Below are 25815 nucleotides of genomic sequence, written 5' to 3'. Positions count from 1 at the left end.
TTTAATTATATAAACACCAGACGGGGTAAATAAGTTGAATCGGAAATGATAACTTACCTGGTGTGGAACCAGCTTTCCGGGATCGTGCTGTCGGCAATTACGTATGTCACGCTGATCAACCATTCTTTCACCCTGCCCTTCTCCAGCATTGCTGTAGTGTCGCTACTACAGAACGCCTCTAGGACGTGCCATCTCCAGGGAGCGCCTTTTAGCCTTCCTCTTCTTAATCATCTCGTTGGCGGGAAAACCCAGCCTTCCGCAAGGACACTACTGCACACAATTGTGCTTCTTATTATCTGGTTACTTTTCATCCCGTCAAAACAGCTGAGTGGGTGGGCATTTGCGGCCACAGGACTCAAGGCGCTCGAGCTGGCCTCGTGCGAGCTGTTCACGTACCTCGACTCGTCTGTGCTGCTCGAGCTGCTGCTGTTCAAGCAATTAATGGCAGTGTTCTCCACGATTAGATCCATCACCGATCTCCCGGCGGTTTTATCCGAGATATATGCGAGCCCGGAGCTGGAAACAAAGGTGGCACTCTACATTGCAAAGAACTACGCTGTCTCGCTCGTGTACAACTACCTACTCATCAACTACACACCTGCCACCAACTCCATCATCGTCGCCTACATCCAAACATTGGGAATAATTTTGTCAACGAGGATTTTTCCAACCTGGGGCTATTTGCCAGGGACGTTCGTATTTTGAAAACAATTAAACGAGGTAAACGATCGACAGGATATAAAAAATAAACGAAAAAATAAATCGTACTATTTAGCTTTTCGGATCACATCATATATATAAAGCCTGTTGTTAGGACTCACTTGGAATACCTCGTTTCTGATCCTCATTGGCTTGAAAGCTTATTGTCGTGTTTAATTCTCTCATTTAAGTTACCATAGGTTCGTCCGCTACGTCCAGATGGATATTGTGCTAGAGATTTGCGACACCTTCGTGTTCGACAAGGTGTTCGCCACTTTGCTGCCAAGCTCTTTGGCACGCTACATGCCGCAAAAACCCAAGGCTATTGACAACCTGGCTGAATTTATCAACAACGGCACTCAGGCCGCTATTGCCTACTCCGAGGCCGCAAACTTGCCACAGATCTTCAGCTTCAACAAGGAGATCTACGGCGTCAACAACAAGTACCACTTCTTTGACGAGAGCCCTTATGCGCACTTGTCTCTGTTGGGAAGATCCAACATCATCAGGCAGTCGATTTCCTTGTTTATCATCATGACCATTTTTGGTTGGCTGCTCTATTTCAGCGTGGCCGCTTTGTCGTACCATTTTGTGTACGACAAGTCCAACTTCAATCACCCAAGATATTTGAGGAACCAGATGTCTTTGGAGATCAAACAGGCCACCAGTGCCATACCGGTCATGGTGATTCTCACGATTCCTTGGTTTTTGCTCGAGCTACACGGCCACTCAAAACTATACTATGAGGTTAACGAGTCTACTGGTGGATGGTGGGCCCTGGTGTATCAACTACCAACCTTCATCATGTTCACTGACTGTGGTATCTACTTCATCCATAGATGGCTGCACTGGCCGTCAGTGTACAAAGTGCTGCACAAGCCTCACCACAAATGGATTGTCTGCACGCCCTTCGCATCCCACGCCTTCCACCCGGTCGATGGCTATGCGCAGTCGCTGCCATACCACTGGTATCCGTTTTTGTTCCCTCTACACAAGATATCATACCTTTTGCTGTTTACATTTGTGAATTTCTGGACCGTCATGATCCACGATGGTGAGTACATGTCAGACGATCCTGTTGTGAACGGAGCTGCTTGCCACACCATCCATCACATGTACTTTAACTACAACTACGGCCAGTTCACTACTCTTTGGGACAGGCTGGGTGGTTCTTACAGGAAGCCAGATAAAGAGCTGTTCAGCAAACAGACCAAAAAAGATAAAAAATACTGGGCCAAGCAGACTCAGAACACGGACAAGATCCGGTCCGAGCTGGAGGGTGACAAGGACGACAGAGAGTACGGTACAGAGGAGGCCATCCTCAAGAAGAGAACGGGATTAACGAAATGATGAACTAAACCGCTATTGGATAGCATGTATAGCCTTGTGTTAGTTGCTGTGTAAGGATTTCGACTGCTATGGGAATTTGAACGTTGTATGAATAAAAAGATATTTCTATCAATCTCTAATTATTGGCAGCAATTTTTTTGCCAGTGCGATGCATTTCTCCTCCTCGTATCTGCGGCAAACGAGCTGCAGCACGATTGGCATGCCGCGGTAGAACTCCTTGTCATAATATTCCCAACACAATCTGTCCGCCTCCCCTGCGAAATCTGTCCTCTCGAACGGCTCGTCTGAGTCTCTCACGTGAGAAACAGGAAGCGTGATTACAGAATAGTCCAAGACATTGAGGAATCTGGTGTAGATGTTGGCAATCTTGTAGTGTTCGCCGATCTTCCAGGAGGTGCAGGCCCAGCCCGGCAAAATAATGCAGTCCACGGGTTTGCCGTTTTTGGTGTGATGAGCGGTGTCGTTCCAAAATTTGTCGTACGTTTGTTGGTACTGATATTTTTGACCGACTTTGTTGAAAACGTCATTCAGGTCAAAAACCTGGCCATTCAGCTGGAACATCTTGACGAGCAGTTCCGGCAACGGCTCGCCCCCAAGAGCAGCAAATTTCTTGATCTCAGCAAAATCATCGCAGGTATAGATGTCGGTCAAAAAGGTAGCCATCTCGGCGTGGTTAAGAGGAGGCTCGACGTCAAGACAGTCAATACCGTGCTCTTGCAATGATTTCTCTGCGTGTTCCAATGCACGCAGAATTGGTGGGTGTGGCATGACGATCTTGTCCCAGTGCATGAAGCCAACGTTTATGATATCAAGATTGACACTTCTCCATGGAATAGGAGGCACTTTCGCATCCTGGAACCATGGCTGAGCATCAAGCACCACTTTAGAAACATATTCCATGTCCTCCAGGTACCGACACATTGGTCCTGCCACAGAAGGGACAATAGGCTGGTTTGGATACGAATTGGAAGTTCCCAGATACGGGAACCGGTTCGAGCAAGGTCTTAGTCCAAAGAGGCCGCACTGCGTAGAGGGGCCACGAATGGATCCTCCAATGTCAGTTCCCATGCCAATCACCGACCCTTTCCCAGCCAACAAAGCTGCTTCTCCTCCGCTGGAGCCACCAGGACACTTGCGTCTGTCAAACGGGTTCCTGGTAACTCCCAGGTTCGACGATGTTTCGCTGCCAAACATTGCCATCGGCACGGTCGTTTTAACATAGAAAATGGCGCCCGCATCGTACAGAATGCGGGCAAGAAGCGACTCCTCGTCTGGGGTTTTCTGCGAGACAATGCACTCCAACTCTTCAGATATATGCGGAGCCACATATCCCAAGGAGGTGGTGATCCCTTTGAGATTGAACTGGTCTTTTAAGGAAATAGGGATTCCGTGCAGAGGGCCCACAAGCTTGCCGGTTTCCTGGAAGTATGCATCCAGCTCCCTAGCACGTTGCAGGGCTCTGTCGTAGAATATCTCAATCAGACAATCAGTGAGCTGGTGAACAAGGGCAGAACGGTGGCAGAATGCCTCACAGACTTCCAAGGCCGAGAGCTGTCCGGACTTGATGTTCTTCAGGAGCTCCAGAGCAGAGACATTGGTAATCCACAGCTCCTTTGAAGATAGGAGCGGTTCTATGTATGGCTCCACTTCTTGCTGTTCCTCAGGGGAAGGAATGTACTTGAGGCGCCAGTCAGCTGGGATCTTGTCTAGATTGGATGCATGCTTCAGTCTGATGACAGTTCTGTAGTCTGCCGTCATCGCGATGCAACAAATTTTTACTGCGATCCTGCCATGTAACAAATATCGATGCAATCTACTCCTTGCACCATGTCAGGTGTCATTCATCATAACATTAACGCGTATCAACATAAAAGGAATAAAAATGCCAGATTCAGGGCCACCACGGCAATCAGCGACTCGAGATTGAACGGCTGGAATCTGTCGATGGGGTCAGACTCCAACGCGAACGGCGCGGAGACCGTTCTCGTGGCGTCTGCCAGGGTCTGTTTTTTCTGCGAGTATTCGACGTACAGAAGAGTCACCACGACCATCACCACAACATGAACTACCACCACGGGCATTCCTAACCAATTAAACGCATTTATTGAGTTTCCACGTGTTTTGAAACTAGGCATTCGACCAAGCGATATGTGTAATAGTAGACTGCAATCAGGCACGGATCAGGGCAGCCTTGAATCTTTTCTAGAGACCAGTACCGTGTTCTCACTCTTTATAGCAACGTACAATTCACAACCCAGCAGCGTGCGGGTACGCGATCATGATCCTCAGCCGATTTGAAAATTTCAGTCCGGAAACAACAATCCAAGAATTTATTGAAAATCTGCGACCTGTGCATTTTATTTATTGTGTCTAATATACACTACTCAATAAAAGGGTTCTCGGGATCTTTGACCGGGGAGGATGCGATCTCGGGTGTTTTCTCGGGCAGCTGCGACTGTAGTTGTGGTGCTTCGTCCATCGTCGTGGACTCCTGGTTCAACATCGACGAACTAAGTCCATAGTCGTTGGTAGCACCAGAAACGCCGGGCAGCGGTGCTGTCTGGTACGAAAAATCTGCCGTCGTCGAGGCCAGCTCCGACCGGGCAAAATTGAGAGCAATCTCTGTACCCTTTGTGTTGCGCAGCAGTCTACCCCCTGCACCGTACTTTGGAGATTTGGGGAACCGTTGCTCGTCGTCGTCCTCCTTCTGCGGGCTCCGTGAGCCTTTTCGCACTGGCGACAAGTAGGCGGCCGATTTGAGCACTGGTGGCTCCTCGATAGGCGACGAATCGTACTGTGTAGCTATTGATTTTTGCTTTTTCCGCACAGGGCTCAAGGTCTTTTTCTTCGGGCTCTTAGTCAGTTTCCATTGTGTTTCCGGTAGTTGCACCGTTGAGGCGTCAAATATATTACTGGTCGTCAGCTCATCAGGCACATGCAATTGTTTTCCTGCCTGCTCGCGCTCCACGTCATCGGACCGCAGTTGCACAGCTGGCAACAAGCTGCTCGAGTCTTGATCGAATCCTGGTTTCCTATTCGGCGTGGAGCTTGCTAACCGCTTCCGAGTACCTTCTTTCCACAAAGAAACCGTGTCTGTGGCCGTCGTTGACGTCTCATTTTCCGCATTGTCAATGTGCTCTTTGTATCGCTGATTGATCTCGTTGAATTGGGAGTTGTTCGTCGCCGCGAGAGTCGGCTCGATCGCAGGCTCCTGTTCCTGTTGCAAAGCAGTCTTGTTGACCTCCTCCGTGGTGATTTCCACATTTGCGCTGTTCTCAAAAAAGGTCTTCCAGAACTCCACGTTACTCCAGATCTTGCTACTGCTGTGGCGAAACTTTGCTAATCGCGGTATCACGCTCTCGTTGATGATGCTATTCGAAACGCTTAGATTTTTGTCAATTTCTTGCAATGTCAACGTGATCTCCTGCTCGATCTTGCTGAGCTGCTCTAACTCTTGTGACCGCGTGGACGAAGACGACGAGAAATAAAACGATCTCCGAGACATGGTACGCGTACGCGTGGTGATTATTTTCAAATCATTTTTCCAGTCCGGTGCAGCGTCGCCGTCGCCGAGTCGATTTTCACCTAATCCGTTTTTCATATATTTTTTGTTACTATGGGTAATCTGATGTCAACTTCGTTTGCTCCAGAGTGTACGGACCTGAAGCAGAAATACGACGCCTGCTTCAACTATTGGTATACAGAAAAGTTCCTCAAGGGCAAGAGTGTTTACAACGAATGCGAGGATCTCTGGGCCGACTACAAAGAATGCATAGATATCCACCTTCAGAAACAGGGAATCAAACCAATGCTGGACGAGGCACGTGAAGAGGCACCTTTTGAGAACGGTGGGATTCCTGTCGATAAATCCGATGAAAAATAACATCTTTTGTGCTGTACATAGCGAAATATTATTTTTAGTTATATTCGTCGTAATCGTCCTTGAGCTGGACGTCTTCTCCATCCAGATCCACCTCATCATCGCTTGAATCACTCTCTCCCACCGGAGCTAGTCCAGGAGTAAGTCCCGGAACCGAAATAAGTCCCTTCTTGACCTTGGCTTGGAATTGATCTTTCTTGACTTTGCTCTGTCTAACCTTTTTGCGTCTAGAGTTTTCCTTGTTGCGCAGCCTGATAATTTTGAGTTCCAGTTGCCGCAGTTCTCTTGCGTCGCTGTGCTCCCACGACTTGACTCTTCGCACGTTCTCTGCAATGGCATTTTCCACTTCTTCCATGTCACCCGTCTGTAATCTTGCAAGCTTTTCAACCCGAAGTTCTGTTTCCTTAGCTTTTCGAATAGCTGCGTTACGTTTCTTGTCCATTTTCGAGCGCTCGCGAGCGGCAACGTGCCGATTTGCGTCCCAATAGTCCATATTTTTCCGCACTTGTGCGATGGCTGCTGCCCCGCCACGCTTCTTCTCATGAACATCTACTCCTGGAAGATGCTTTGCTAACAGCGCGTTCAGTCCCTGTTCGGCACGCCCCCGTGTCTTGTCAGACACAAATTCTACCATAATGAATAATATACGAAGCTCTAATTTTTTTTTTTTTATCGTAGTGCACATCAACTAAATCTTCCTTGTAGTCTTAAAGTAACTAGTGACTCTCTCCTTATCGTCGTAGTACTGGTCATTTTCCAGCTGTGATAGATCCTCGTACTTTGGTCGAGTTTTATCCTCTGTGCGCTCGCCACGAAGATGAAGGTCCTGTTCGAGCCAGATAAGTGCTAGGGGATATATTGATCTTGATTTTGGCACCTCCACCGCAAGCTCCGTCTCCAGCACTGTGTCTTCGCTGTCCTTGTATTTAACACTGTCCATCGAATGCTTGGCGACAATGCACCCGCCACGGAAATGGATAATTTCGCTCGCCCAGTCGCCCAAACCGTCGAAAATATGTGTGGCGTACACGATGGTGGCTTGTCGTTGTTCAGTTTCCTGGCGCAGAAATGTCAGCAACCGCGACCGCACCAAAACGTCCAGGTCCACGGTAACCTCATCTAGGAGTAGCAGATCCCACGGCTTCAACAGCCCCATACACAGCTGAACTCTGCGACGCTCTCCATCCGAGCATTGGTTCATTCTCCAGGTTATGTCAATGTCCAGCATATTTATTAACAGATCTCTACGTTCTTTGTAGTTGGTTCCTCCAACAGAGTCAATAAGCACTGTGACCGGAATATCTCGCTTTGTAATATCGTTAGACGCCCATTCAGTGCCCAGGTATGTGATGACGCCTGAATTGCCTGCAGAGGCCAGTTTGAACGGGTCTCTGCCATTGAGTAATAGCCTTCCCTGTCTTATGAGTTTTTGGCCTGCTAGGACACGAAGCAGAGTCGACTTTCCGGCCCCATTTGGCCCAACCAGTAAAACACGCGACCCGGGCTTGATGTCAAGGTTGATGTCGTAAAGCCCGACTTTGTTGGATGGGAAGGTGTAGCAAAGATTTTCTGTGTAAATGGACATTTGACAAAAAAAACAATTTTGATATATTTTGTCTAATGAACTCTAACGACATATTCGACGAGGAAATCGACCTAAACGAAGAAGAGGAGGAAGAAGAAGAAGAAGTGGACGAGCCGTCTGTGCCCGAAGATCAGGAGGAAGACGATCAGGACGACGATGAGGAAGGAGATGAGGACGAGGAGGAGGAAGAAGACGGCGAAGGTGATGACGACGAAGTAGAAATGGACGTCGATGAGCAAGAGCCTTTGCAGGAGCAACCCGTTGCTGAGGTTGACGAAAACGGGAAAGAGAAACCTGCGGAAAAACAAATAAAGGAGAAATCAACAGTCAGCGTTCGACAGTCGTTGATAGAGCGTGCGCGCAACCTGAACGTGCTGGAGATCTACCCCATCGTTGCAATTCCGTATTCTTCACCAGTGCACTCAATTGCGCTTACCAAGGGTCCTCGATGGCTTTTCACCGGCGGAGAGGATGGATTTATTCGAAAATTCGACCTGTTTGGGTCGGTGGAAGGAAAGTCGCCGCTCACTTCTGCCCAGAAGCACCAATTGGTGGATTCCATCTCCTACGGAGGAATGCTTTGCTCGTATTGGGAGAACGAGCAGCCATACTACAAGGACGAACTGCTGACGGAGCTGGCTTCGGAGCAGCTGAAAAATTCGAAGACCAAGACAAAAAAACCTGTTAGCACGACAATCACCACGTTTGAGCCACGCATTTCTCCCGTGTACTCGCTGGCAGTACAGTCGGAGTCGCACTGGCTGCTAAGCGGTTTGAAAAGTGGCGGGATCACTCTCCAAAGCGTGCGCTTCAACGAGGGTGCAATCCAGTATTATTTCAAGCACGGCAAGTCCGAGCACTCTCATAGCGACACCGTCTCGTGTTTGCAACTCAACAACGACGAAAAGCGCTTTTTGAGTGGATCCTGGGACATGAAAATCCTCGAATGGGATCTCAACACGGGCAAGACCATCAACCTATTCAACCAGTCCAAAGGACAGATCTCGCACATAGAATATAGACCTGTTGGCGGAGTGGACTTGCCGATAAATCAGGGAGATGACGACATGGACTCGCTTTTTGGAGACGACGAGGAGGATGCCAAGAGGCAGCAGGAAGAACACGGCTCGATTAAACAGGACATTGAGAAGATCCAGCAGGTTGCCACCCAGACGGGTATGGCAACTGAAATCCGGCGGTCTGATCACGTGTTTCTCTCGTCGGCAGTCAACGGCACCGTCAATGTGTGGGACTCGCGGCTGCCAACAGCGTCGAACGACGTGTCGACCATCAGCATACTGCCAGGATCCACGCCGTGGTGCATGTCTGCTGTGTGGTCGAACAACGGCAACTCGATCTACGTGGGCCGACGTAACGCCGTGGTGGAAGAATACGATATTCGGCGAACAGATGAGGTCAAGCAGCAAATCAAGTTCCCACTCGCGTCGGGCCCTATCAGCGTGGTCAAGACGCTACCAAATGATAATTATCTACTCTGCGGCTGTCAAGACAACATTCGACTTTACGACCTGCGGCTCTCTAGTAGCGCGCAGTCAGAGGAGCCTTCAAAGAAGAGGAAAAAAATACCGTTCATGATTGTGCCCGGCCACAACGGCGGCATCTTGAGCGATCTCTATGTCGATCCTACGTGTCGATTCATGGTGAGCTCGAGCGGAAATAGGGGCTGGCAGGGCAAAGCAAGCGACTATGTTTTCATCTATGAGATACTGGGAACCTGAGTCTAGAGCTTTGCCTTAAGGTTCTCGCTAGCAAGGGCCTCTTTGAGCTCACGAGCTGCCAGACCAAGGTAGTAGACCATCTTGTCAGCCTCCAACCCTAGCTGGTTGTTCTTGAACACGGTCACATTCACATGCAGCCAGTCATTGTTCACCATATAGGCAAGGCCAAGACCTTCTGGCACGACTGGTGCCCAACCGTACCCGTTGAACTGTTCCGAACTGAGTTGGGAGGTTGACAGGTACCAGTATGACGAGTACGCAAAGATGGGATCTTTGAAAAAGTCGTGTTTCTCCTCCTCGCACATTTGCGCAAGACCAAACAGATGTCTGTCGACTCCGCGACCGTCGGAGGCAGCAGTGATGTACTCGACATGCGCAGAAGCTGCGTTGCGGAAAGCAGCGATTTTCTGCTCCTTCGTGGCCGAAACGTCCTCCCACGTTCTCACAAAATGTAACGACTCGTTAGAAACTGAACGGCACGTTTCTGTGCGGCCTGCAAAATATTTTCTCGTGGACGCAGACTCATACGTGGGCCTTACAGTGCCCGTGTACTTGTAATAGGCCAACTGGATAAGCATTTGGATGAACGCGTCGGGCGATGCCTTGAACAACTTGATATGCGATTTTCCGAGCCCGTGGAACTGCCACACACGCAGGTCCAATGCGTTGACAGTTTTGTCAAAAGATGCTTTGGCATCCTCAATGGCGGTTTGTGTTTTCGGGGACACGTCAAACTGAAGCTCTCTGAAAAGCGGCGTGCTGTACGTGTCCTCCGGAGGCTGCATTTTTTCCAGCTCACGCACCAGCCAGTCGTTCATCCGGAGAGTCGGAGTGCCGTCCATCTTGGAGTGCTCACCAAGAAACCCTGACGTGCCATTTCGAGAAACAAAAAATTGTACCGGCTTGTCGAACCACCTGTTGGTTCCGTTGCCGTGCCACGCATTGCGAGACTGCTGCTCGATCGTCGTTGGATAGTCGTCGTCGAGACAGAGCACGAACGATGACGCCTGAATTGCCCGCAACGACTGCTTGTTTACCGGGCTCTTCGCAAGCTCTGCATAGTTTGTAGCCCACACATCGCGATTTGTGGACGTGAGCGCACCGACCGCATTCTTCACCGGTGGCAGTGTGTCTGAGTGGGTCCTAATGGCCTGGATGTTGGCAGCGAGATCTGCCAGCCCAACACGCTCTCCGTCCACATGGTGGAGCAGTTTGTAGAATCTGTTGTTTGCAATAACTATCATGTATCTGTTTTGCTCGGGACTAAAGCGTGGATTTGCGTCTCTGTCTGGCTCTGGCACCCTGCAATTGTTAAACATCCACTTAAAGCTTTCCATACAGAACGGGTTATTTTTGATCAGCTCGGGTTCCAGTGTCTCTTTCTCTATGGCCTCCATGAAGTCAAGCGCCTTTGATGCCAGGCATGCGGCCTTGGTGACTTGATCCTTGCCTATTTTGGAATTGAGCTCTTTGTGGTGGAAAAAGTAGGACACAAACGGCGAAACAGGGTCTCTGTAGGTGAGATACGCATAATCGTCCCACCAATGCGACAGCCAGTTGCGTTTATCGGAGGCAAACTGCTCGAGCTTTTGCTGGAGCTTCGGACCCTGTGTTTTCGCAAAATCGTCAATCACAGAGCAGTACCGCAGATACTCAGGGTCGCTCGCTCCGCGCACATAGTACGGCTGGATGGACCTCTTGTACCGTTCGAGCGTCTTGCTAAGAGGCGGCACCGGCAGAGATGGCAGCCGGTCCTGGTGCTCGAAGAGTGAGCCTTTTGAGGTTCCGGACTTGTGTCTCACAGTCATCCGCAGAGTCTTGAGCATTGGCGAAGAAAAACTTATCGTGGGGTATTTATATTTGACAATTGGCATGTGATACATAGATAAGAGAAATACCAGCGGCGCTGTGCTTGAGCACTGCAATTTAGGTTCCTTTATACGCACGAAAAAGGGTCACGTCCCGCATCCTGTATCTATCACACAATAATGCTGATACTGCCGTCCAGGGCCATCTGTGGGGTATCCTCACACCCGAATACGTCATGAAAAAAGATCAAAAATCATGACAGGGTCTAGACCAGAATATATAAAGGTCAGGCCATGCACGCCCTCAAGACACTTAGCAAGTCGTCGTGAGGGAAATTATTGGACTCGTCTTGGAGACCTAAATCGCAGATGTAGCCGAAATTGTTTTTTAATGCTCTTTATATTCCTTCTTCTCGCAGTGGCACAAGCCGTACACTCTCCAGGAGTGTGTGCGATGTACGGCTCCGGGGGCAAGAAATCGCTCTTTGGCGGCAACCTCCCGGCCCCGAACAACTCGGCGGCGCAGCTTCTGAGCGCACAAGACCACTCGTTGCTGGTGTCGATTTGCGGCGACACTTGGGAACAGGAGCAGTATGCCTGTTGTGACAACGACCAGTTAAACGATCTCCAAACAAAGCTCCACAAGGTAGAGCCCCTGATCAGCTCGTGTCCAGCCTGCAAGGACAACTTCTTCCAGCTGTTTTGCCACTTCACCTGTTCCGCAAACCAATCCACGTTTGTCAACGTGACAAGAACAGGCACGTCTCTGTCGGGCTTGCCAATCGTGGCAGAGGTTGATGTGGAGGTGGACGCAGCAATGGCTTTGCAATTCTACGATTCGTGCAAAAACATAAAGTTCAGTGCCACTAATGGATACGCCATGGACCTTATTGGAGGAGGAGCCACAAACTACTCGCAATTTCTCAAGTTCTTAGGAGACGAGAAGCCGATGCTGGGCGGCTCACCATTCCAGATCAATTTCCGCACTCAAAACGACTCCGAGCTGGTGCCGTTGGCGCTGGCGTTCCATGCTTGCGACGACGAAGACGAAAACTTCAGATGTGCCTGTGCAGACTGTCCCGGCTCGTGTCCCTCGCTGCCCGAGCTCACACGACAACAGTCCTGTCGAGTCGGAGTGCTCCCGTGCTTCTCATTTGCGGTTGTCTTGGTGTATTCGCTCGGTCTGGCGTTGTACATGGGGCTATACGCGGTAGCCGTGGCTCGGACGCGTTCTCAAATGCTGTTCCTCAGCCAGCTCGAGTCTCCGGCATTTACAGGCTCCGACACAGAGCTGCTCGAGGGGTCCGATGACCAGTTGGACAACTTCGACCACTACATGGCCAAGGACTCGTATATTGTCAACAATGTGCTGGAGAAATGGTTTGCCAAGTTGGGCCTCAAGTGCTCGCAGAGACCGTGGCTGGTGATTGGTGTGTCGCTTGGCGCGTCGTTGCTGCTATCCTTGTTTGTGTTCATGATCCAGCTCGAGACTGACCCAGTTAACCTCTGGGTCAGCCCAACGTCTACCTCGTACCTCGAACGCAAAGTGTACGACCAGAGTTTCGGTCCGTTTTACAGGACACAGCAGATCTTTCTATCCAATAGCACTGGTGACTCTGTGCTCCAGGACTACAGAGCCATCAAATGGTGGTTTGCAAAGGAGCAGGAGATTCTTGCTTTGACAGCCCAGGTCGATAACACGACTGTCGCATACGATGACCTGTGTTTCAAGCCCCTGGGCGATACCTGTGCAGTGGAGTCCTTCACACAGTACTTTTACGGTGACATCGGTCAGCTGCCCGAGAGCTCGTGGCAGACCAAGATACAGAACTGCGCGGACTCGCCCGTCAACTGTCTGCCGTCGTTCGGCCAGCCACTCAAGCCGCAGCTAGTATTTGGTGGCTTTGCCGACTCTGTGCTGTCTGCCAAAGCGCTCGTGATCACGCTATTGCTCAACAACAACAACGATCCGCACGATCCTCAGGTCAAGAGCTCATTGGCGTGGGAAGCTGTGCTGGAGAAGTATCTGTTCGAGCTGCAAGTTGAGGCACGTGCTCGTGGACTCGAGGTTAGCTTCAGTACCGAGCTCTCTCTCGAAAAAGAACTCAACAAGTCCACCAACAGCGATATCCGCATTGTCGTCATCTCGTACTTGGTGATGTTTGCGTACGCATCGATTGCACTGGGTAGTGGAGGCCAGAAGCACCAGATGAACGTCGAGTCCGGCTCGCCGCTTGCATTTCTAATCCGTACGCGTTTTGGCCTCGGTCTGGTGGGTATCTTCATTGTTCTGCTCTCGGTGGTCGCTTCGGCCGGATTCTGGAGCCTGTTTGGCCTCAAGTCGACGCTCATCATTGCTGAGGTCATTCCGTTCCTCGTGCTGGCCATCGGCGTCGATAATATCTTTCTAATCGCCAACGAACTCCACAACTGCAACCATCTCAACTACAACAACGACAACATCCATGTGCGTATGTCTAAGACGATGGCCAAGATCGGCCCCAGCATCGTTCTCAGCACCTCATGCCAGTTCATATGCTTTCTTCTTGCCAGTTCCGTCGGGATGCCGGCCGTCAAGAACTTTGCGCTGTACTGCGCTCTGGCTGTCGTACTCAACTCGGCGCTGCAGCTTACTGCGTTTGTTTCTGTGCTCTCTTTGGACCAACAACGTGTCGAAGACCTACGCTTGGATTGTTTACCCTTCATCAAGCTGGATGGAAATTACCGCCCGGTCTCGTTGCCTGAGGACACTCCGGACAATCAGGAGGGCCTATCGCAGCTTCTCGAATACTCAAACGACAACATGTTCAATAAATTTGTGCACAACTACTATGCTCCGTTGTTGTTTCACCGCAGGGTGGTTAAATGGAGTCTGGTGTTTTTCGCACTGCTGTTCGGCGTGTCTCTGTCGCTGCTGCCCGGAATTGAGCTTGGATTTGATCAACGCATAGCCATCCCGTCAGACTCATATCTGATTGACTATTTCAACGCCGTCTACGATTATCTTGAAGTGGGACCTCCAATATACCTGGTTGTGTCCTCGTTGGACGTTACAAAGCTGGAAAACCAGCAAAAGCTCTGCGGAAGATTCACTACTTGCGACGAGTACTCTCTGGTGAACGTTATGGAGCAGGAGTACAAGCGCGGGGAGTTGAGCACAGTTAGTGACCCTGTCAGCAGCTGGATAGATGATTTTCTACTATGGCTTAACCCCGATCTCACAGATTGCTGTCGGGTGAAGAAATCGAATGAGTCCGAGTTTTGCACACCGAACTTACCCTCTAGACAATGCGCAGTATGCTACGAGGACAAAGAATGGAGCTTCAAGATGGAAGGGTTCCCTGAGAACGAAGATTTCATGCGTTTTTTCAACGAGTGGATTGAGTCGCCTTCTGATCCGTGCCCGCTGGGAGGAAAAGCTCCATACTCGAGCTCAATTTTGCAGGACGAAAATCGTGCGATAGTGCGGTCCGCATTCCGCACGTCGCATGTCCCGTTGAGGTCGCAAAAGGATTTTATCAACGCATATCACCAGTCCCTACGCATAGTGAAGGAAATTAAAACGCGCATGAACTTGGACGTCTTTGCTTACTCGCCATTCTACATTTTCTTTACCCAGTACGAGACCATCGTTTCACTAACATTCAGACTACTTGTATCTGCGCTGATTCTTGTCTACGTGACCAGTTCGTTCCTCCTCGGCTCGTTCCGAAATTCGATGATTCTTGTGGTGAACATTGTTTCGATCCTTGTCAACATTGGTGGGGCCATGGTTCTCGGTGGTATCTCGTTGAACGCCGTGTCGCTCGTCAACATCCTGATCTGTCTGGGCCTTTCTGTGGAATTCTCCATCCACCTGGTCAAGGCGTTCAATTTCACCGAGGATGATGCCAAATCAGACCCCTTTTCGCGAGCATACAACGCGCTGATTTTCATCGGGGGCTCGACCCTGAGCGGGATTACGCTGACGAAATTTATTGGGATTATGGTTCTAAGTTTCACACGGTCCAAAATATTCCAGATCTACTATTTCCGCATGTGGTTCAGCCTGATCGTGCTAGCATCCATACATTCCCTGGTGCTGCTGCCGCTGCTGCTGAGCATCTTTGGCGGAAAAGGCTACCAGGTCTCGAGCTTCGCCAACTCCAACAGTCCGGAGGTGGTGAGACGTCTACGTCAGGAGGAAAATGTGTCATAGTGTATCATTCGGTGCGTTCCTTAAATGTTCCGGGTATGGTCGGTTCGATATCGCCCATAATATCATTTATCTCGTCATAGTACTCCTTGTTCCACAGGCACTGCTCCTGGGCCCATTGCTGCAGAAGAGGGCCGGTGACGTTTGGTGGCGGATCGCTGATTTTAGTGGTCAAATGGCCCGTTGCTGCTTCTGCCACGCCGTAAACCAGCAGGCCGATAATAGGCAGTCTCAGCAATAGATAGAACATGAGACTGAACCCATAGAGACAGCCTATTCTCGAGAGGTACCACAGCTCGCGCTGCTGAGGGTTGAGAGGCAGACACTTGAAGTACGGTCTCAGCAGAAGCATCATGAGTTGTTTCGAACCAAAAATGGTGTTCAGCAAGAATAAAGAATACGTCTCTGGTAGAAGAAACGTAATAAACACTATTAAAAGTGCGTAGAATGTTCCTATGGACCTGTTGAGGTTCTTGAATGTGGCCACCGGGAACACAAGAGCGCCAACGTAAGGCGTTTTTGCTAAGAAAAACAGTGCTATAGACAATGCAGTGTTGTAGATGTAGGACACCGCAAATTCAGCGAACCCATTGAAGTTCGTTATCTCAGGCATCCAGTTGTTGAAAAATTGGGGTTTCAATGAGTTGATCTGCTGCAACAGATACGAAGGTGTTTGCGGTCTGGGGTCGGGAGCAACTGTCTTCATGTACTTTTCGCAATGCTCTAAGTTTGCTGCGTATGTTATGGGTTTGTCTGGATGTTTTTGAGCATACACTCTGTCTGCAAAACGTAATGATTCGAAATACACGTCGTCCAGGTCGTTAGTGAAAAATCTGAACGACATAATCAGGAACGGATTGATGTTGAGGAGATGCAGCTGGAAGAACTTGAGCTTTTCCAGCACTAACGCAACAGTCTCATGCGATAACAGGAAAAGCTCTAAAAATCGGAGGAAAATAGTGGCTGCAATTAGCGGGATATTGAGTATGACATGGAGTATTATGGACCACTTCATTATGTTGAGAGCTTTGGAGTAGTACTTGGTGTTTAACAGGTTTGGGTTCAATACTGCCCTGTAGGAGCCAATCAGAGACAGTTGGATACCTCGCAGGATTGAGAGAATCGAAAACCCCGGAGGTGGGTGCGAGAAGAACACGGGTGAGGGCATCAAATTAAATAAGATCTATAATGTTCTATAATATTTTTCCAATATTTTTCACTTTCTAATCCATCTCCCTCCGCTGAAAAAACAAATCTGTAGTCCTTCCAGGACCTTTCTGGTCAATGGCCCTATATGAGGAGACACTGGGGAGATAATTCGTTTTCCAGAAGTTTCGCACACCAGAAGTTTTGTCGTGAACAATGGAAGCAACGTAGCTGAGCAGCGTAGCCACGTATGGTTTTGCTCTGAGGTAATGGTGTCGGAGTCAAATGGCGCGTCCAGCGAGAAGGTCTCGGTCGCATTGAGTCCTGGGATGTTGAGTGTAACGGTTTTCTTTGGTGCTAGGGGAGGCTGACCAAGAAACTGTAGATAGTTATTGTACAGAAGTGTGTCGCAATCGTCTAGCTGCGGTTGGTGCGTCGAGATATGATTGACCACGGCATGAGCAAGAATTTTTAGTAGAGTTATGTCAAAGGAGTGCGCTTGGAGGAGGTTCCCCAGCCGCATACCTTGTATCTGTTCGGACAAGTAAAGCTCAGACAGTGCGAGATCCAAGTCGGAAGGAAGTATTGGTGCTAATGGGGTCTCAAATTTAATATTTTTCAGGTTTTCGTAAGGCCAGAGGACGCACAGTTGCTCAATATAAGGCGGACTGTAGTTGATACTCGAGAGATGGAGGGTGACGGGCTTGCTAACAGGAACAATTGCTAGAGAATAGTCTTCCTTGAGCGAGATGTTTCTGGAGTCTATTGTATTTTGCGACCGCTGCGCGTGAATCAGAGCAATAAAGTCTTTGGTGGGGTTGTAGGATAATGCCATTATACGAAACGGCCGAACTTTATTGAGCTCGTTTAACTTGGCAGCAAGCGGATGTTCGTTTTGTATAAAACGCCGATAATCGTACTCATCAAGGTGGATCTTGTTGTTACTCCAGTCTACCACCCCAAAAATCAAATCTTTATGGCTGTTGGAGAGAATAATGAGGTTTTCTTTATGGATTATTGAGGAAATCGACACGACAGAAGAAAGCGGGTGCGAGACTGTCTTACGTGTCGAAAGCTGGACACATTGCAAGATACCTGACGTAATGGTACAATAGGAATTGCCATCAAATGTGGAAAGAGTGAATTGCGAAACAAGGATCGGGGACGGAGGATGGATGCTGAATTGTTCCTTTGCGACAAATTCCTTGTTTTCCTTGTTGTACTCTATTTGCTGGGCTATCAACTCGTTTGTGACCAGCTCAAAAACCACAAACGCCTCCAACGACTTTCCATTCGTAGTCCAGTCGGAGACCTCGCATTTCCGTACTTTGGTATCTGGGAGCTGTATTTCAAGCAATCGCGAGAGAGAAGAACCCATGCGGTAAATCCAGGCACTGTTGTTTTCCGTGCATAAAACAAAGGTGGACGAAACCTCCAGGGGCCACACCGGCGCAGTGAGTAGCGAGCTATGCAGATGGTGAAACCAGCCAATCGACTTCACTCGAAGCCGTTTCAACTGTGAATACTTGACAATTCGCTGCAAATCAATATTCTCATCCTTTTTCAGAACATCTATCACGTTGTGGCGCACTTTCCAGTTGTTCAGTCCATCTTGCTCAAAAATGAACGCGTTTCCGGTATCTGTAACAATGCTCAATACACATTGTTTATTTTCTCCCACCCCTGAAGACGACCAACGTGCTTCTATTACGCTAGTAGTTGTGGGATCTTGCAATTGGCCCACACATATCTCCTCATCGGTACAAACGGTTTCATCAAGGGCATTTGGCAGTTCAGAGATCGAACCTGCTAATCTTGTCAAAGTGAAGACATCCGATATTTCAGAGATCTCATCTGACGTTTTGGGCCTTAGAATGAAAAATTCCTTACGGAAGGGCAGTGAAATGTACCCGTCTGTCGACCAGCAAATCAGATCGCCGGAAGCACCCTGGCAACGGGACAAAACCAAATCGTCGAGCATAGACAAAATAAATAGAAAACAAATGTCAGCTCCAAAAAAGCTGGCTCCCAATTATTCTGAGTTCTGCATCTCCAAGTTGTGTCGACCATTTGGATTTTTTAACAAACCTATGTGAATGAGCTCCTGACAGAGCACAGCATGCTTGGATTGTGCCTACTTGCTCTTCTTCATGCCCATATCCAGCACATTATACCGGTTCAATGATTACGTAAAGGCTTTGGCGAGACAACCTGGGGAAAAAAATATTTACTTCACTGCTACACGAAAAAGCTAATGCTAATTGGCATCACAGGCACATTGTATTCGGGCAAGTCAGAAGTGGCGGCATTTCTGGTTAGCGAATATGGGTTTAAGTATATCACGGTTGACGGATCACCTGCCGAAGTCAATCTTCAAGTATTCAAGAGCTTCGACACTGAGTCGGAACTGATCGACTTTGTCACCAAAAACTGGTACGATAACTTTCTTCTCACATGCATTACCAGCAACAAGTTTCTCCAGGCCCTTTTGAAACGGCCCTTTTTCCTCCATGTGGCTATCGACGCGTCCCTAATCAACCGATTCAAAAGACTTGAAAAAACGAACGCGAACATCACTTTGGAACAATTTGCACTGCGATCAGATGAATATAGATTCGGAAACAATGGCGAGATGTTGCGGATCCTTGACCAGTCGGAGATACGAATCATAAATGATGGGCACACAGTCCAGGAGTTTCACGATAGACTTCGAAGTCTGAACCTTCTGAACCAAGAACGGCTCAGACCCTCCTGGGACGCGTATTTCATGAGGCTGGCAGATCTAGCTGCGCTGAGATCAAACTGCATGAAACGCAGAGTCGGCTGTGTGCTAGTCAGAGACAGTAGGATTTTGGCAACAGGTTACAACGGCACTCCCCGTAACGTCAAGAACTGCAACCAAGGAGGCTGTCCAAGATGCAATGCTGGCGATTCATGTGGAATCGGATTGTCGACCTGTTTGTGTCTGCACGCAGAAGAAAACGCCATATTAGAAGCGGGCAGAGACCGAATAGGAAAAAGCGCTATCCTGTACTGCAATACCTGCCCATGTCTCACATGCTCTATAAAAATTGTTCAGAGCGGCATCGAAGAAGTGGTCTATTCCCAAAGCTATTCCATGGATGAACTGAGTTCTAAGGTTTTCCAAGAAGCAGGTATCAAGCTTCGACAATACATATTGCCGCTTAACGGAGTCGTCATTTTATAGATCAAGCAGGCAATGGATTCTCTGGCTCTTTTTCCTCTGTAGCTTTGGCAGGCAGCTTCAATCTGTTGAACCGTTCGAGGAGCACTGTGTCTGCTTCGGCATCGTCCACGGCTGCCGGCTCTCCGACCTCCTTGTGTGGCTCCGACACTGGCTCTGGCTCTGCTGATTTCTCTTTTTCTTGTTCTGTCTTCTCTTTCTCCTCTTTCTCGAGCAGCTCCAATTCCTCATCAATCGAACTGTCGTCCGCAGTGAATGCACCAAGATGCTCGCTTAGTTGGTCCAATCTGTCCCACTCCTCACGAACCTCTTGCACGACCGAGGCGATGTCCCCAACCTGTTCGTTCATGTTCTTCAAAATCTTGGAGTTAGACTCCAAAGTCTTAACCACCAGCATATTGTTATTGTTCTCCTCAATTTTGTATAGCAGTAGGACTAAGTTCTCAAGTCCCTGAGTGGATTTTTGCAGCTTTGCTGACAAGGCTTTCTGTATTTTGAGCTCAGATTTGGCCCTAATCATTTGGTTCTTCTTCACGTATTCGCGTACACGAGCCTCCAGCTCGTGGACTCTTTTCTCTGTCTCGTCGTTGTACTTGGTCATTTTGTAGATAGAGTATTTCAAAGTTGCGATCGATTCCACTTGCTCGGGTGAGAGTTGCACTTCTTGCTGTGTCTCGTCCAAAACACGCACCACGTCACCTTCTACTGCCAGCTTGCGTTCTCTTTCGAGACATAGTAAACAACATTCGATATCAAAACGCGAAAGACCCAAGTCTTTGGATGCGAGATCAACCAAATGGTCTTTCACCAGCGGAGAGTTGTTGCTCAGATACGACCCTAAGCGTAAACTCCACTTCGATAGCTCCGAGATTATTATAAAGCGCTCACCCTTCCTGAGCTGTCCAGAACTATCGTTGCCGCTCTGGTAGCGTGGGCCAAACACCCACCCCACCACACGTCCTAGCAAACCTTTGTCTTGCTGATACTGCGAAAATGGCACTAGAACTCTCTCCTGTACTAGCTGATCAATGACCTTGTTTAGACCCTTGGGTACCAGTCCCTTTGAGGGTAGTGAAAACTGGTCCACCAGACTATCTGAGTCAAAGGCAACTTTATCTTCGAACTGATCTGGACATTTATTTCTCGCGTCCAGCAGGAGCGACTTCCAAGCTGCCACGTTGGCTTCAAGTCCCTCTGGGTTTTCCTTCAAATGATTGAAGTTTGAATACAAAGACTCTAGTCGCGATTCTTTGAATTGAGGATCTTGTAATATAACTTTCTCAGGAACCATAAATAAAAAATAGTGAAAGTTAATTTCATTTACACACTTTGCTCCATGTCCGCCATCCACCAAATCCTCCAACATTTAGACACTGCAGAGTCTGAACCAGTGGACCACAAGCTGTTTGAACAAGCCAAATTAAAGCTCAAAGATGCTAGCTTGTATGAGTCCACAGAAATCCTTCGGACATTTGGATCAAAGGTGATAAAAGTAGTCAGTTCCAACAATACCAGTGCCGAATGGAAGAACAATGCTATCGACCTGTTCAACGAAATCATTAACCACTATCATTTCGACACTATTGTACAAGAATTTTCGCTGGAGATGCTAATATCGGGTCTACAGGGCCACAACGACAATCTAAAAGTACTGATTATCGATATCGTGGCAAGGGCGACTCCCCCAGATTTGGTGGCCAACACGCCTTTCATTTCTATAATGCTGAACCTCCTGGCAGACCCAAAAACAACTGTAGGAATAGTCAACTCAATCGAAAGAAGTCTTGTGGTACTGGCGAAGGGTGAGCTCGTGCAACGTCGTCTGCTCTCCAAAGAGTGTCTAGACTTGCTTAGAAAAATCAGGGCCGATCCGCAGGTGTTTTCGCGGTGTTTCGATCTCTGCTCTGAACTTCTTCCCGTTGTGAAAGACCTTCCCAATGATCTGTATCTGATGCCAGAAAGCGAGTTTTCCCAAAGCAACGACGTGCTGCTCAATGCGTATGTGGTTTCATTTTACAACAAATTGCTAGACACTATTAGGTTCGACAGATTAGACTTGCTGGACAAACTGGACGAGCAAATTGGGTACATTTGTCGTCTGTACGTGGATCCTACGTTTGTACCTGAGATCAAGAGGCTGTTCAGTCTCGAGCCGATAGTTTTTCTTGCCAATCTGAGCAGACTTGATGCTTCCAAATTTGCCGAGTTCGACCGCAAATATAAGATTATAGACTACGCAATAACGCACAGCGATGAACCCTCCGTGTTTCTACTTTCAAACATGGATCCTCGCTTGCTGGCCTCGAAAACTCAGTTTCTCCAAACGCTTCCTCTCACAGCAACCACGGTTCAGATATTCGAAAACTTGGTCAGCGAGCAGGAGATTTTTACCAAATTGGACATCCCTCCCTCCAAAATTATGAACTTGTCAACAAGCTCCTTTCTGGAGCTTGTCAGGGCTCTATCATTGTATGACCATACGGTGGCCCAGCTAATTCGATGGCCATCCGTCATGAACAGACTTCTGGACGAGTACAAGAATATCAATAACCCAGAAATCTGGAAACTGAAAATGGCGATCTTGGAACAACTGTACAATCGCAATGTAGACGTATGGAAGGAGAAAATTGAGCAAGAGCTCGCTCGGATGAAAGGCCATACAGAGGCCCAGGTCGATATCATGGATATGGCAGCATAAATTTATATTCAATCATCTATAAATACAACGATGCAGCGGAAACAATGTCTCTGTGAATCAACTCAGCCGACGTAGTAAGCTTTTCCTCCAAGGCAACGTTTCCGATGGTTCTGGCAGCATCCACCAACTGCTTGATCAGCTCTTCCAAACGCCTAAAACTTCTGATCAGCGAACCTTCGTAAACGTCTGTCATAATACATATTTGAGTGAACGAGGCGCCCCGACACCAAGCATAAACCACTTCCATCAAATCCGGCTTGAACGACTCCACATAATCTTTCTCAACAATCTCCAGTTTGCACTCTCTGCAAACTTTTGCAATCTTCGAGGCCATCTCCTTCAACGCCTTCAGTGGCTCCGCAAGCTCTGGCTTAAGTCTAGGGGTCGCCTTGGTACGTTCCTGAAAGACGAAGCACGATAATAGGGCTGCACACTGCGATGGATCCAACTCATTGAACGTTCCGTTGAATATCAATTCGGTCAGCAGCAATTCGTCTCCTGTACTAATCTCGCATGCAACACGGCCCTTCATCTCAACAATATCATCTTGAGTCGTAAACCCAAGTCGTCTAAGCACTCTCTTGCGGTGTTTCAGGTCATCCATTTGAATGAGAGACTGCACCTCACTGATCTTCTTTTTTGTCTCGTTGATCTTTACCACAATGCTCATCCGATGCGAATATTGGTCGTATAGTTCCTTGAGCCGTGCAGACTGCGCAAGCGGGTTGGAATGTAATTTGCTTTCCAGAATTTCTATCTTCCGTAACAAAACCTTGAACTCCTCATCTTGAATATGCATTTTGGTGACAGGGTCCAAAATAGGGAGCCCATCTGGGTGTCTCTTCACAATCTCCTTCAGCGCCTTGCGCAGTGTCTTGCGCGCCTGACCATTCTTCATGTCTTTCGGCAGTATTGAACGACAACTGCTTATTTTTTTGATGGAATCCAACGTGATCGGTATTACCTCGCTCCGCGTTTCCTCTCCTTCTTTCGCTGGGCGGATTCCTTCAACCAGCTGCACCTGGAAAGGTTTGATCAGGTTTACTGGAGAGTCCACAAACATAGTGTTCACAAAAACGTTCACCACATAAGACTCATGGTCACTGTATTGCGCCTGGTTGCGCTTGTTGTTGCGCTTCGAGAAATCAATTACAATTGCCCAACCGTAATCCATTCCATTAATGTTCACCTCCACCAAACGACCGCCCTTCAGGTGGGGCAAAATGTTACCTGGATGAGTGACAATCTTGCGCACATCTTCATTATACTGGTCCAGCTGTTTCTGTAGCTCGTAATACTCCTTAATGTTTTCCATGTCGTCAATCTTGATAGAGTCCAGCTCTTGTTCGTACTTGGCAAGTTGTTTCTTCAACTCTGGCTCGGAAATCGAATTTTGGAACTGGAAAAACGAGCTCCCAAGCATAAATTCTGGCGAGATACCTTCCACGCGCATCAGGTTCAAAATCATGTTGTAGCCCAAATGAAATGCGGAGTCCAACCTATCAGCAACACCTTTCACCATGCCCTTGGCAACCTGTGGCTCCATTTTCTCGTCGATCATCATGATCACTATACCGCGGTCATCCAAACCACGACGACCAGCACGACCAGACATCTGAATATACTCTCCTCCAGAAACCCATCTAAATCCATTTCCGTCCCATTTCCGCACGGACGTAAACACAACAGTCTTGGCTGGCATATTCAATCCAATGGAAAAGGTCTCCGTCGCGAACAGAACTTTCAGAAATCCCTCTTGAAATAAAATCTCAATAATTTCCTTCAAAATAGGAAGCAGTCCAGAGTGGTGGATGCCAATACCACGACGCAATAGCGGCAGAATGTGTTTGATCTGCGGTAACTCTTTGTCGTCGTCGGAAAGAATGCTAATCGCATTGTTAAAAATCTTGGTAAGCATCTCGCGCTCCTCATCAGTATTAAAGTCAAGCTTGGACATTTTCATAGCAAGAGCCTCGCAGTCACGCTTGCTAAACGAGAAAACAATGACGGGGTTGTATTTTTTCATCCAAATCATCTTGACGATCTTGTAAATGTCAGACTTTCCTTCTTTGACACCTCCTTTCCAGGATTTGCCATTCTTCGTCTCGATAGCTCCTGGGTCGTCTCCCATTTTGTTTGAAATCGATGCCATGGCCTTCTGGAAGTTCTCCTCTCTAAAAGTTCCTTTTTCATCGACGACCAGATGTATGCCATCCCCGTCAGCAGGGAAAAGGTAATGCTGCAATGGAGTGGGGCGGAAATCTGTGTAGACCACATGACAAGGCTGGTTGTGAACTTTGCATATCCATTCAGCAAACTCCATTGCGTTAGGAATCGTAGCAGATAAGAACACGTGATGGACATTGTCGGGGAGCAGAATGATGGTCTCCTCCCAAACGACACCTCTGCTCTTGTCACGCATGTAGTGAACCTCGTCGAAGATAACCCAGGCAACTTCTCTCATAATCTCAGAACCTCTATAAAGCATGGATCTCAGAATTTCAGTTGTCATCACCAAACACCCAGCATCAGGGTTGATTGTCACATCTCCAGTCATCAACCCCACATCACCAAAATCGGCTTGTAATTCACGGTACTTCTGGTTGCTCAAAGCCTTGATTGGAGAAGTATAGATTACACGTTGTTTGTCTCTAAGCGATTGTGCAATAGCGTATTCTGCAACCACAGTCTTACCAGCAGAGGTGTGAGCACTGACTAGGACGGATTCCTGGCGGTCTATACAGGAAATGGATGTGTCTTGGAAGGGATCAAGTGTGAACGGATATGTACGAGCCTCAGTTTTCCGCTTGTGTTGCCCGATGGGAACGTAGTCGTATCCTGGAGGCACTGCAACCTGGTGTCGCACCTGATGCCGTAACTTGACTTTCGAGGCATCAGTGTCTGTCGATGAGAGCAGTCCACTAGAGGCATCAACCTCTCGAGAAGCTTCAATTTCCAACGTGTCCGCCACGATAGGGGCTACTTTTTCGCCATTTTCCTCTTGTTCCTTTTTTTCCACTTTTGGCTTCTTTTGCGATCCATCCTTGGATCCTGAATTGGTTCTTTTAATTCCTTTTGGTTCATCAGCTTTTGAAAGTTCTTCTGGAACTATGTTTTCCAGGTCTGGATTTTCAAAAGCACCAAAGAGATCCATACTTAACAAGACAAACCTATAATTTTTTTTTTTTGACTTAAATTTTTTTATCAAGCTAAGAGTGGGAGTATTAGGTAATAAATGCAATGTATCTACTATCTACAAAGTATCCTGTATCCAAAGCATCGTACGCAACTAATACAAACACTGCTTGTGGCAGTACCAAAAGGATACAATATAACAACAATCCACGATGCATTTTTAAGCTGGTTTACCGGTTTCCAGGTATCTAGCCAGGTTGCTACCATTTAAAAACATTCCTTGAAGAGAGGTAATGCAGTTGGATCCTCAAATCATTTTCACCGGAGGTGGGTATTCTGCAATAATTCCAAAGCTTCTTGTCGATGTGTAGAATG

General features: G+C 48.1%; 14 protein-coding genes across 14 annotated transcripts; 7 read left to right on the top strand and 7 right to left on the bottom strand.

The window, feature by feature from the left end:
- Nucleotides 1–45: 45 nt before the first annotated feature.
- Nucleotides 46–705, top strand: OGAPODRAFT_12989 (uncharacterized protein; the record flags this gene model as incomplete). Its single annotated transcript, XM_018353344.1, has 1 exon — nucleotides 46–705. One exon carries the CDS (start codon nucleotides 46–48, stop codon nucleotides 703–705), a length of 660 nt encoding a protein of 219 aa, XP_018210444.1.
- Nucleotides 77–4354, top strand: OGAPODRAFT_76469 (uncharacterized protein). The gene has a single exon (XM_018356177.1). It carries the CDS (start codon nucleotides 919–921, stop codon nucleotides 2047–2049), a length of 1131 nt encoding a protein of 376 aa, XP_018210442.1. The 5' UTR covers nucleotides 77–918; the 3' UTR covers nucleotides 2050–4354.
- Nucleotides 77–4354, bottom strand: OGAPODRAFT_16441 (uncharacterized protein). Its single transcript, XM_018354433.1, has one exon. It carries the CDS (start codon nucleotides 3805–3807, stop codon nucleotides 2158–2160), a length of 1650 nt encoding a protein of 549 aa, XP_018210443.1. The 5' UTR covers nucleotides 3808–4354; the 3' UTR covers nucleotides 77–2157.
- On the bottom strand, nucleotides 3912–5554 carry OGAPODRAFT_8301 (uncharacterized protein; the record flags this gene model as incomplete). Its single annotated transcript, XM_018356670.1, has 2 exons — nucleotides 3912–4176; nucleotides 4434–5554. 2 exons carry the CDS (start codon nucleotides 5552–5554, stop codon nucleotides 3912–3914), a joined length of 1386 nt encoding a protein of 461 aa, XP_018210441.1.
- A 111-nt stretch (nucleotides 5555–5665) lies between these two features.
- Nucleotides 5666–5932, top strand: OGAPODRAFT_48962 (uncharacterized protein; the record flags this gene model as incomplete). The annotated part of the gene is made up of 1 exon (XM_018355611.1): nucleotides 5666–5932. One exon carries the CDS (start codon nucleotides 5666–5668, stop codon nucleotides 5930–5932), a length of 267 nt encoding a protein of 88 aa, XP_018210440.1.
- Nucleotides 5933–5943: 11 nt separating this feature from the next.
- On the bottom strand, nucleotides 5944–6534 carry OGAPODRAFT_16439 (uncharacterized protein). Its single transcript, XM_018354432.1, has one exon. It carries the CDS (start codon nucleotides 6420–6422, stop codon nucleotides 5967–5969), a length of 456 nt encoding a protein of 151 aa, XP_018210439.1. The 5' UTR covers nucleotides 6423–6534; the 3' UTR covers nucleotides 5944–5966.
- Nucleotides 6535–6615: 81 nt separating this feature from the next.
- On the top strand, nucleotides 6616–11196 carry OGAPODRAFT_16438 (uncharacterized protein). Its single transcript, XM_018354431.1, has one exon. The coding sequence runs from the start codon at nucleotides 7550–7552 to the stop codon at nucleotides 9251–9253; it is 1704 nt and encodes a 567-aa protein (XP_018210436.1). The 5' UTR covers nucleotides 6616–7549; the 3' UTR covers nucleotides 9254–11196.
- On the bottom strand, nucleotides 6618–7514 carry OGAPODRAFT_49378 (uncharacterized protein; the record flags this gene model as incomplete). Its single annotated transcript, XM_018355624.1, has 1 exon — nucleotides 6618–7514. One exon carries the CDS (start codon nucleotides 7512–7514, stop codon nucleotides 6618–6620), a length of 897 nt encoding a protein of 298 aa, XP_018210438.1.
- On the bottom strand, nucleotides 9256–11061 carry OGAPODRAFT_48589 (uncharacterized protein; the record flags this gene model as incomplete). The annotated part of the gene is made up of 1 exon (XM_018355595.1): nucleotides 9256–11061. One exon carries the CDS (start codon nucleotides 11059–11061, stop codon nucleotides 9256–9258), a length of 1806 nt encoding a protein of 601 aa, XP_018210437.1.
- A 151-nt stretch (nucleotides 11197–11347) lies between the features above and the next one.
- Nucleotides 11348–16337, top strand: OGAPODRAFT_16437 (uncharacterized protein). Its single transcript, XM_018354430.1, has one exon. The coding sequence runs from the start codon at nucleotides 11453–11455 to the stop codon at nucleotides 15257–15259; it is 3807 nt and encodes a 1268-aa protein (XP_018210435.1). The 5' UTR covers nucleotides 11348–11452; the 3' UTR covers nucleotides 15260–16337.
- Nucleotides 16338–18626: 2289 nt separating this feature from the next.
- Nucleotides 18627–20898, bottom strand: OGAPODRAFT_93954 (uncharacterized protein; the record flags this gene model as incomplete). The annotated part of the gene is made up of 1 exon (XM_018357439.1): nucleotides 18627–20898. One exon carries the CDS (start codon nucleotides 20896–20898, stop codon nucleotides 19612–19614), a length of 1287 nt encoding a protein of 428 aa, XP_018210433.1. The 3' UTR covers nucleotides 18627–19611.
- Nucleotides 18657–20804, top strand: OGAPODRAFT_87893 (uncharacterized protein; the record flags this gene model as incomplete). Its single annotated transcript, XM_018356877.1, has 2 exons — nucleotides 18657–18746; nucleotides 18789–20804. The coding sequence occupies 2 exons, from the start codon at nucleotides 18657–18659 to the stop codon at nucleotides 19608–19610; spliced, it is 912 nt and encodes a 303-aa protein (XP_018210434.1). The 3' UTR covers nucleotides 19611–20804.
- A 45-nt stretch (nucleotides 20899–20943) lies between the features above and the next one.
- Nucleotides 20944–22307, top strand: OGAPODRAFT_93953 (uncharacterized protein; the record flags this gene model as incomplete). Its single annotated transcript, XM_018357438.1, has 2 exons — nucleotides 20944–22199; nucleotides 22240–22307. 2 exons carry the CDS (start codon nucleotides 20944–20946, stop codon nucleotides 22256–22258), a joined length of 1275 nt encoding a protein of 424 aa, XP_018210432.1. The 3' UTR covers nucleotides 22259–22307.
- Nucleotides 22308–22321: 14 nt separating this feature from the next.
- OGAPODRAFT_82471 (uncharacterized protein) lies at nucleotides 22322–25658 on the bottom strand (the record flags this gene model as incomplete). Its single annotated transcript, XM_018356621.1, has 2 exons — nucleotides 22322–25460; nucleotides 25591–25658. The coding sequence occupies 2 exons, from the start codon at nucleotides 25656–25658 to the stop codon at nucleotides 22322–22324; spliced, it is 3207 nt and encodes a 1068-aa protein (XP_018210431.1).
- Between the last annotated feature and the right edge of the window lie 157 nt (nucleotides 25659–25815).

Source organism: Ogataea polymorpha (genome assembly GCF_001664045.1).
Source record: "Ogataea polymorpha strain NCYC 495 leu1.1 chromosome Unknown OGAPOscaffold_4, whole genome shotgun sequence".
NCBI lineage: Eukaryota > Fungi > Ascomycota > Pichiomycetes > Pichiales > Pichiaceae > Ogataea > Ogataea polymorpha.
The sequence above is the reverse complement of the archived record's forward strand: the minus strand, read 5'-3'. Positions and strand labels throughout refer to the sequence as shown.

Bases quoted from the DNA above. Each gene is read 5' to 3' on its own strand.
- OGAPODRAFT_16439 (XM_018354432.1), bottom strand. From the start codon at position 6,422: ATGGACTATTGGGACGCAAATCGGCACGTTGCCGCTCGCGAGCGCTCG.
- OGAPODRAFT_76469 (XM_018356177.1), top strand. From the start codon at position 919: ATGGATATTGTGCTAGAGATTTGCGACACCTTCGTGTTCGACAAGGTG.
- OGAPODRAFT_16441 (XM_018354433.1), bottom strand. From the start codon at position 3,807: ATGACGGCAGACTACAGAACTGTCATCAGACTGAAGCATGCATCCAAT.
- OGAPODRAFT_16437 (XM_018354430.1), top strand. From the start codon at position 11,453: ATGCTCTTTATATTCCTTCTTCTCGCAGTGGCACAAGCCGTACACTCT.
- OGAPODRAFT_16438 (XM_018354431.1), top strand. From the start codon at position 7,550: ATGAACTCTAACGACATATTCGACGAGGAAATCGACCTAAACGAAGAA.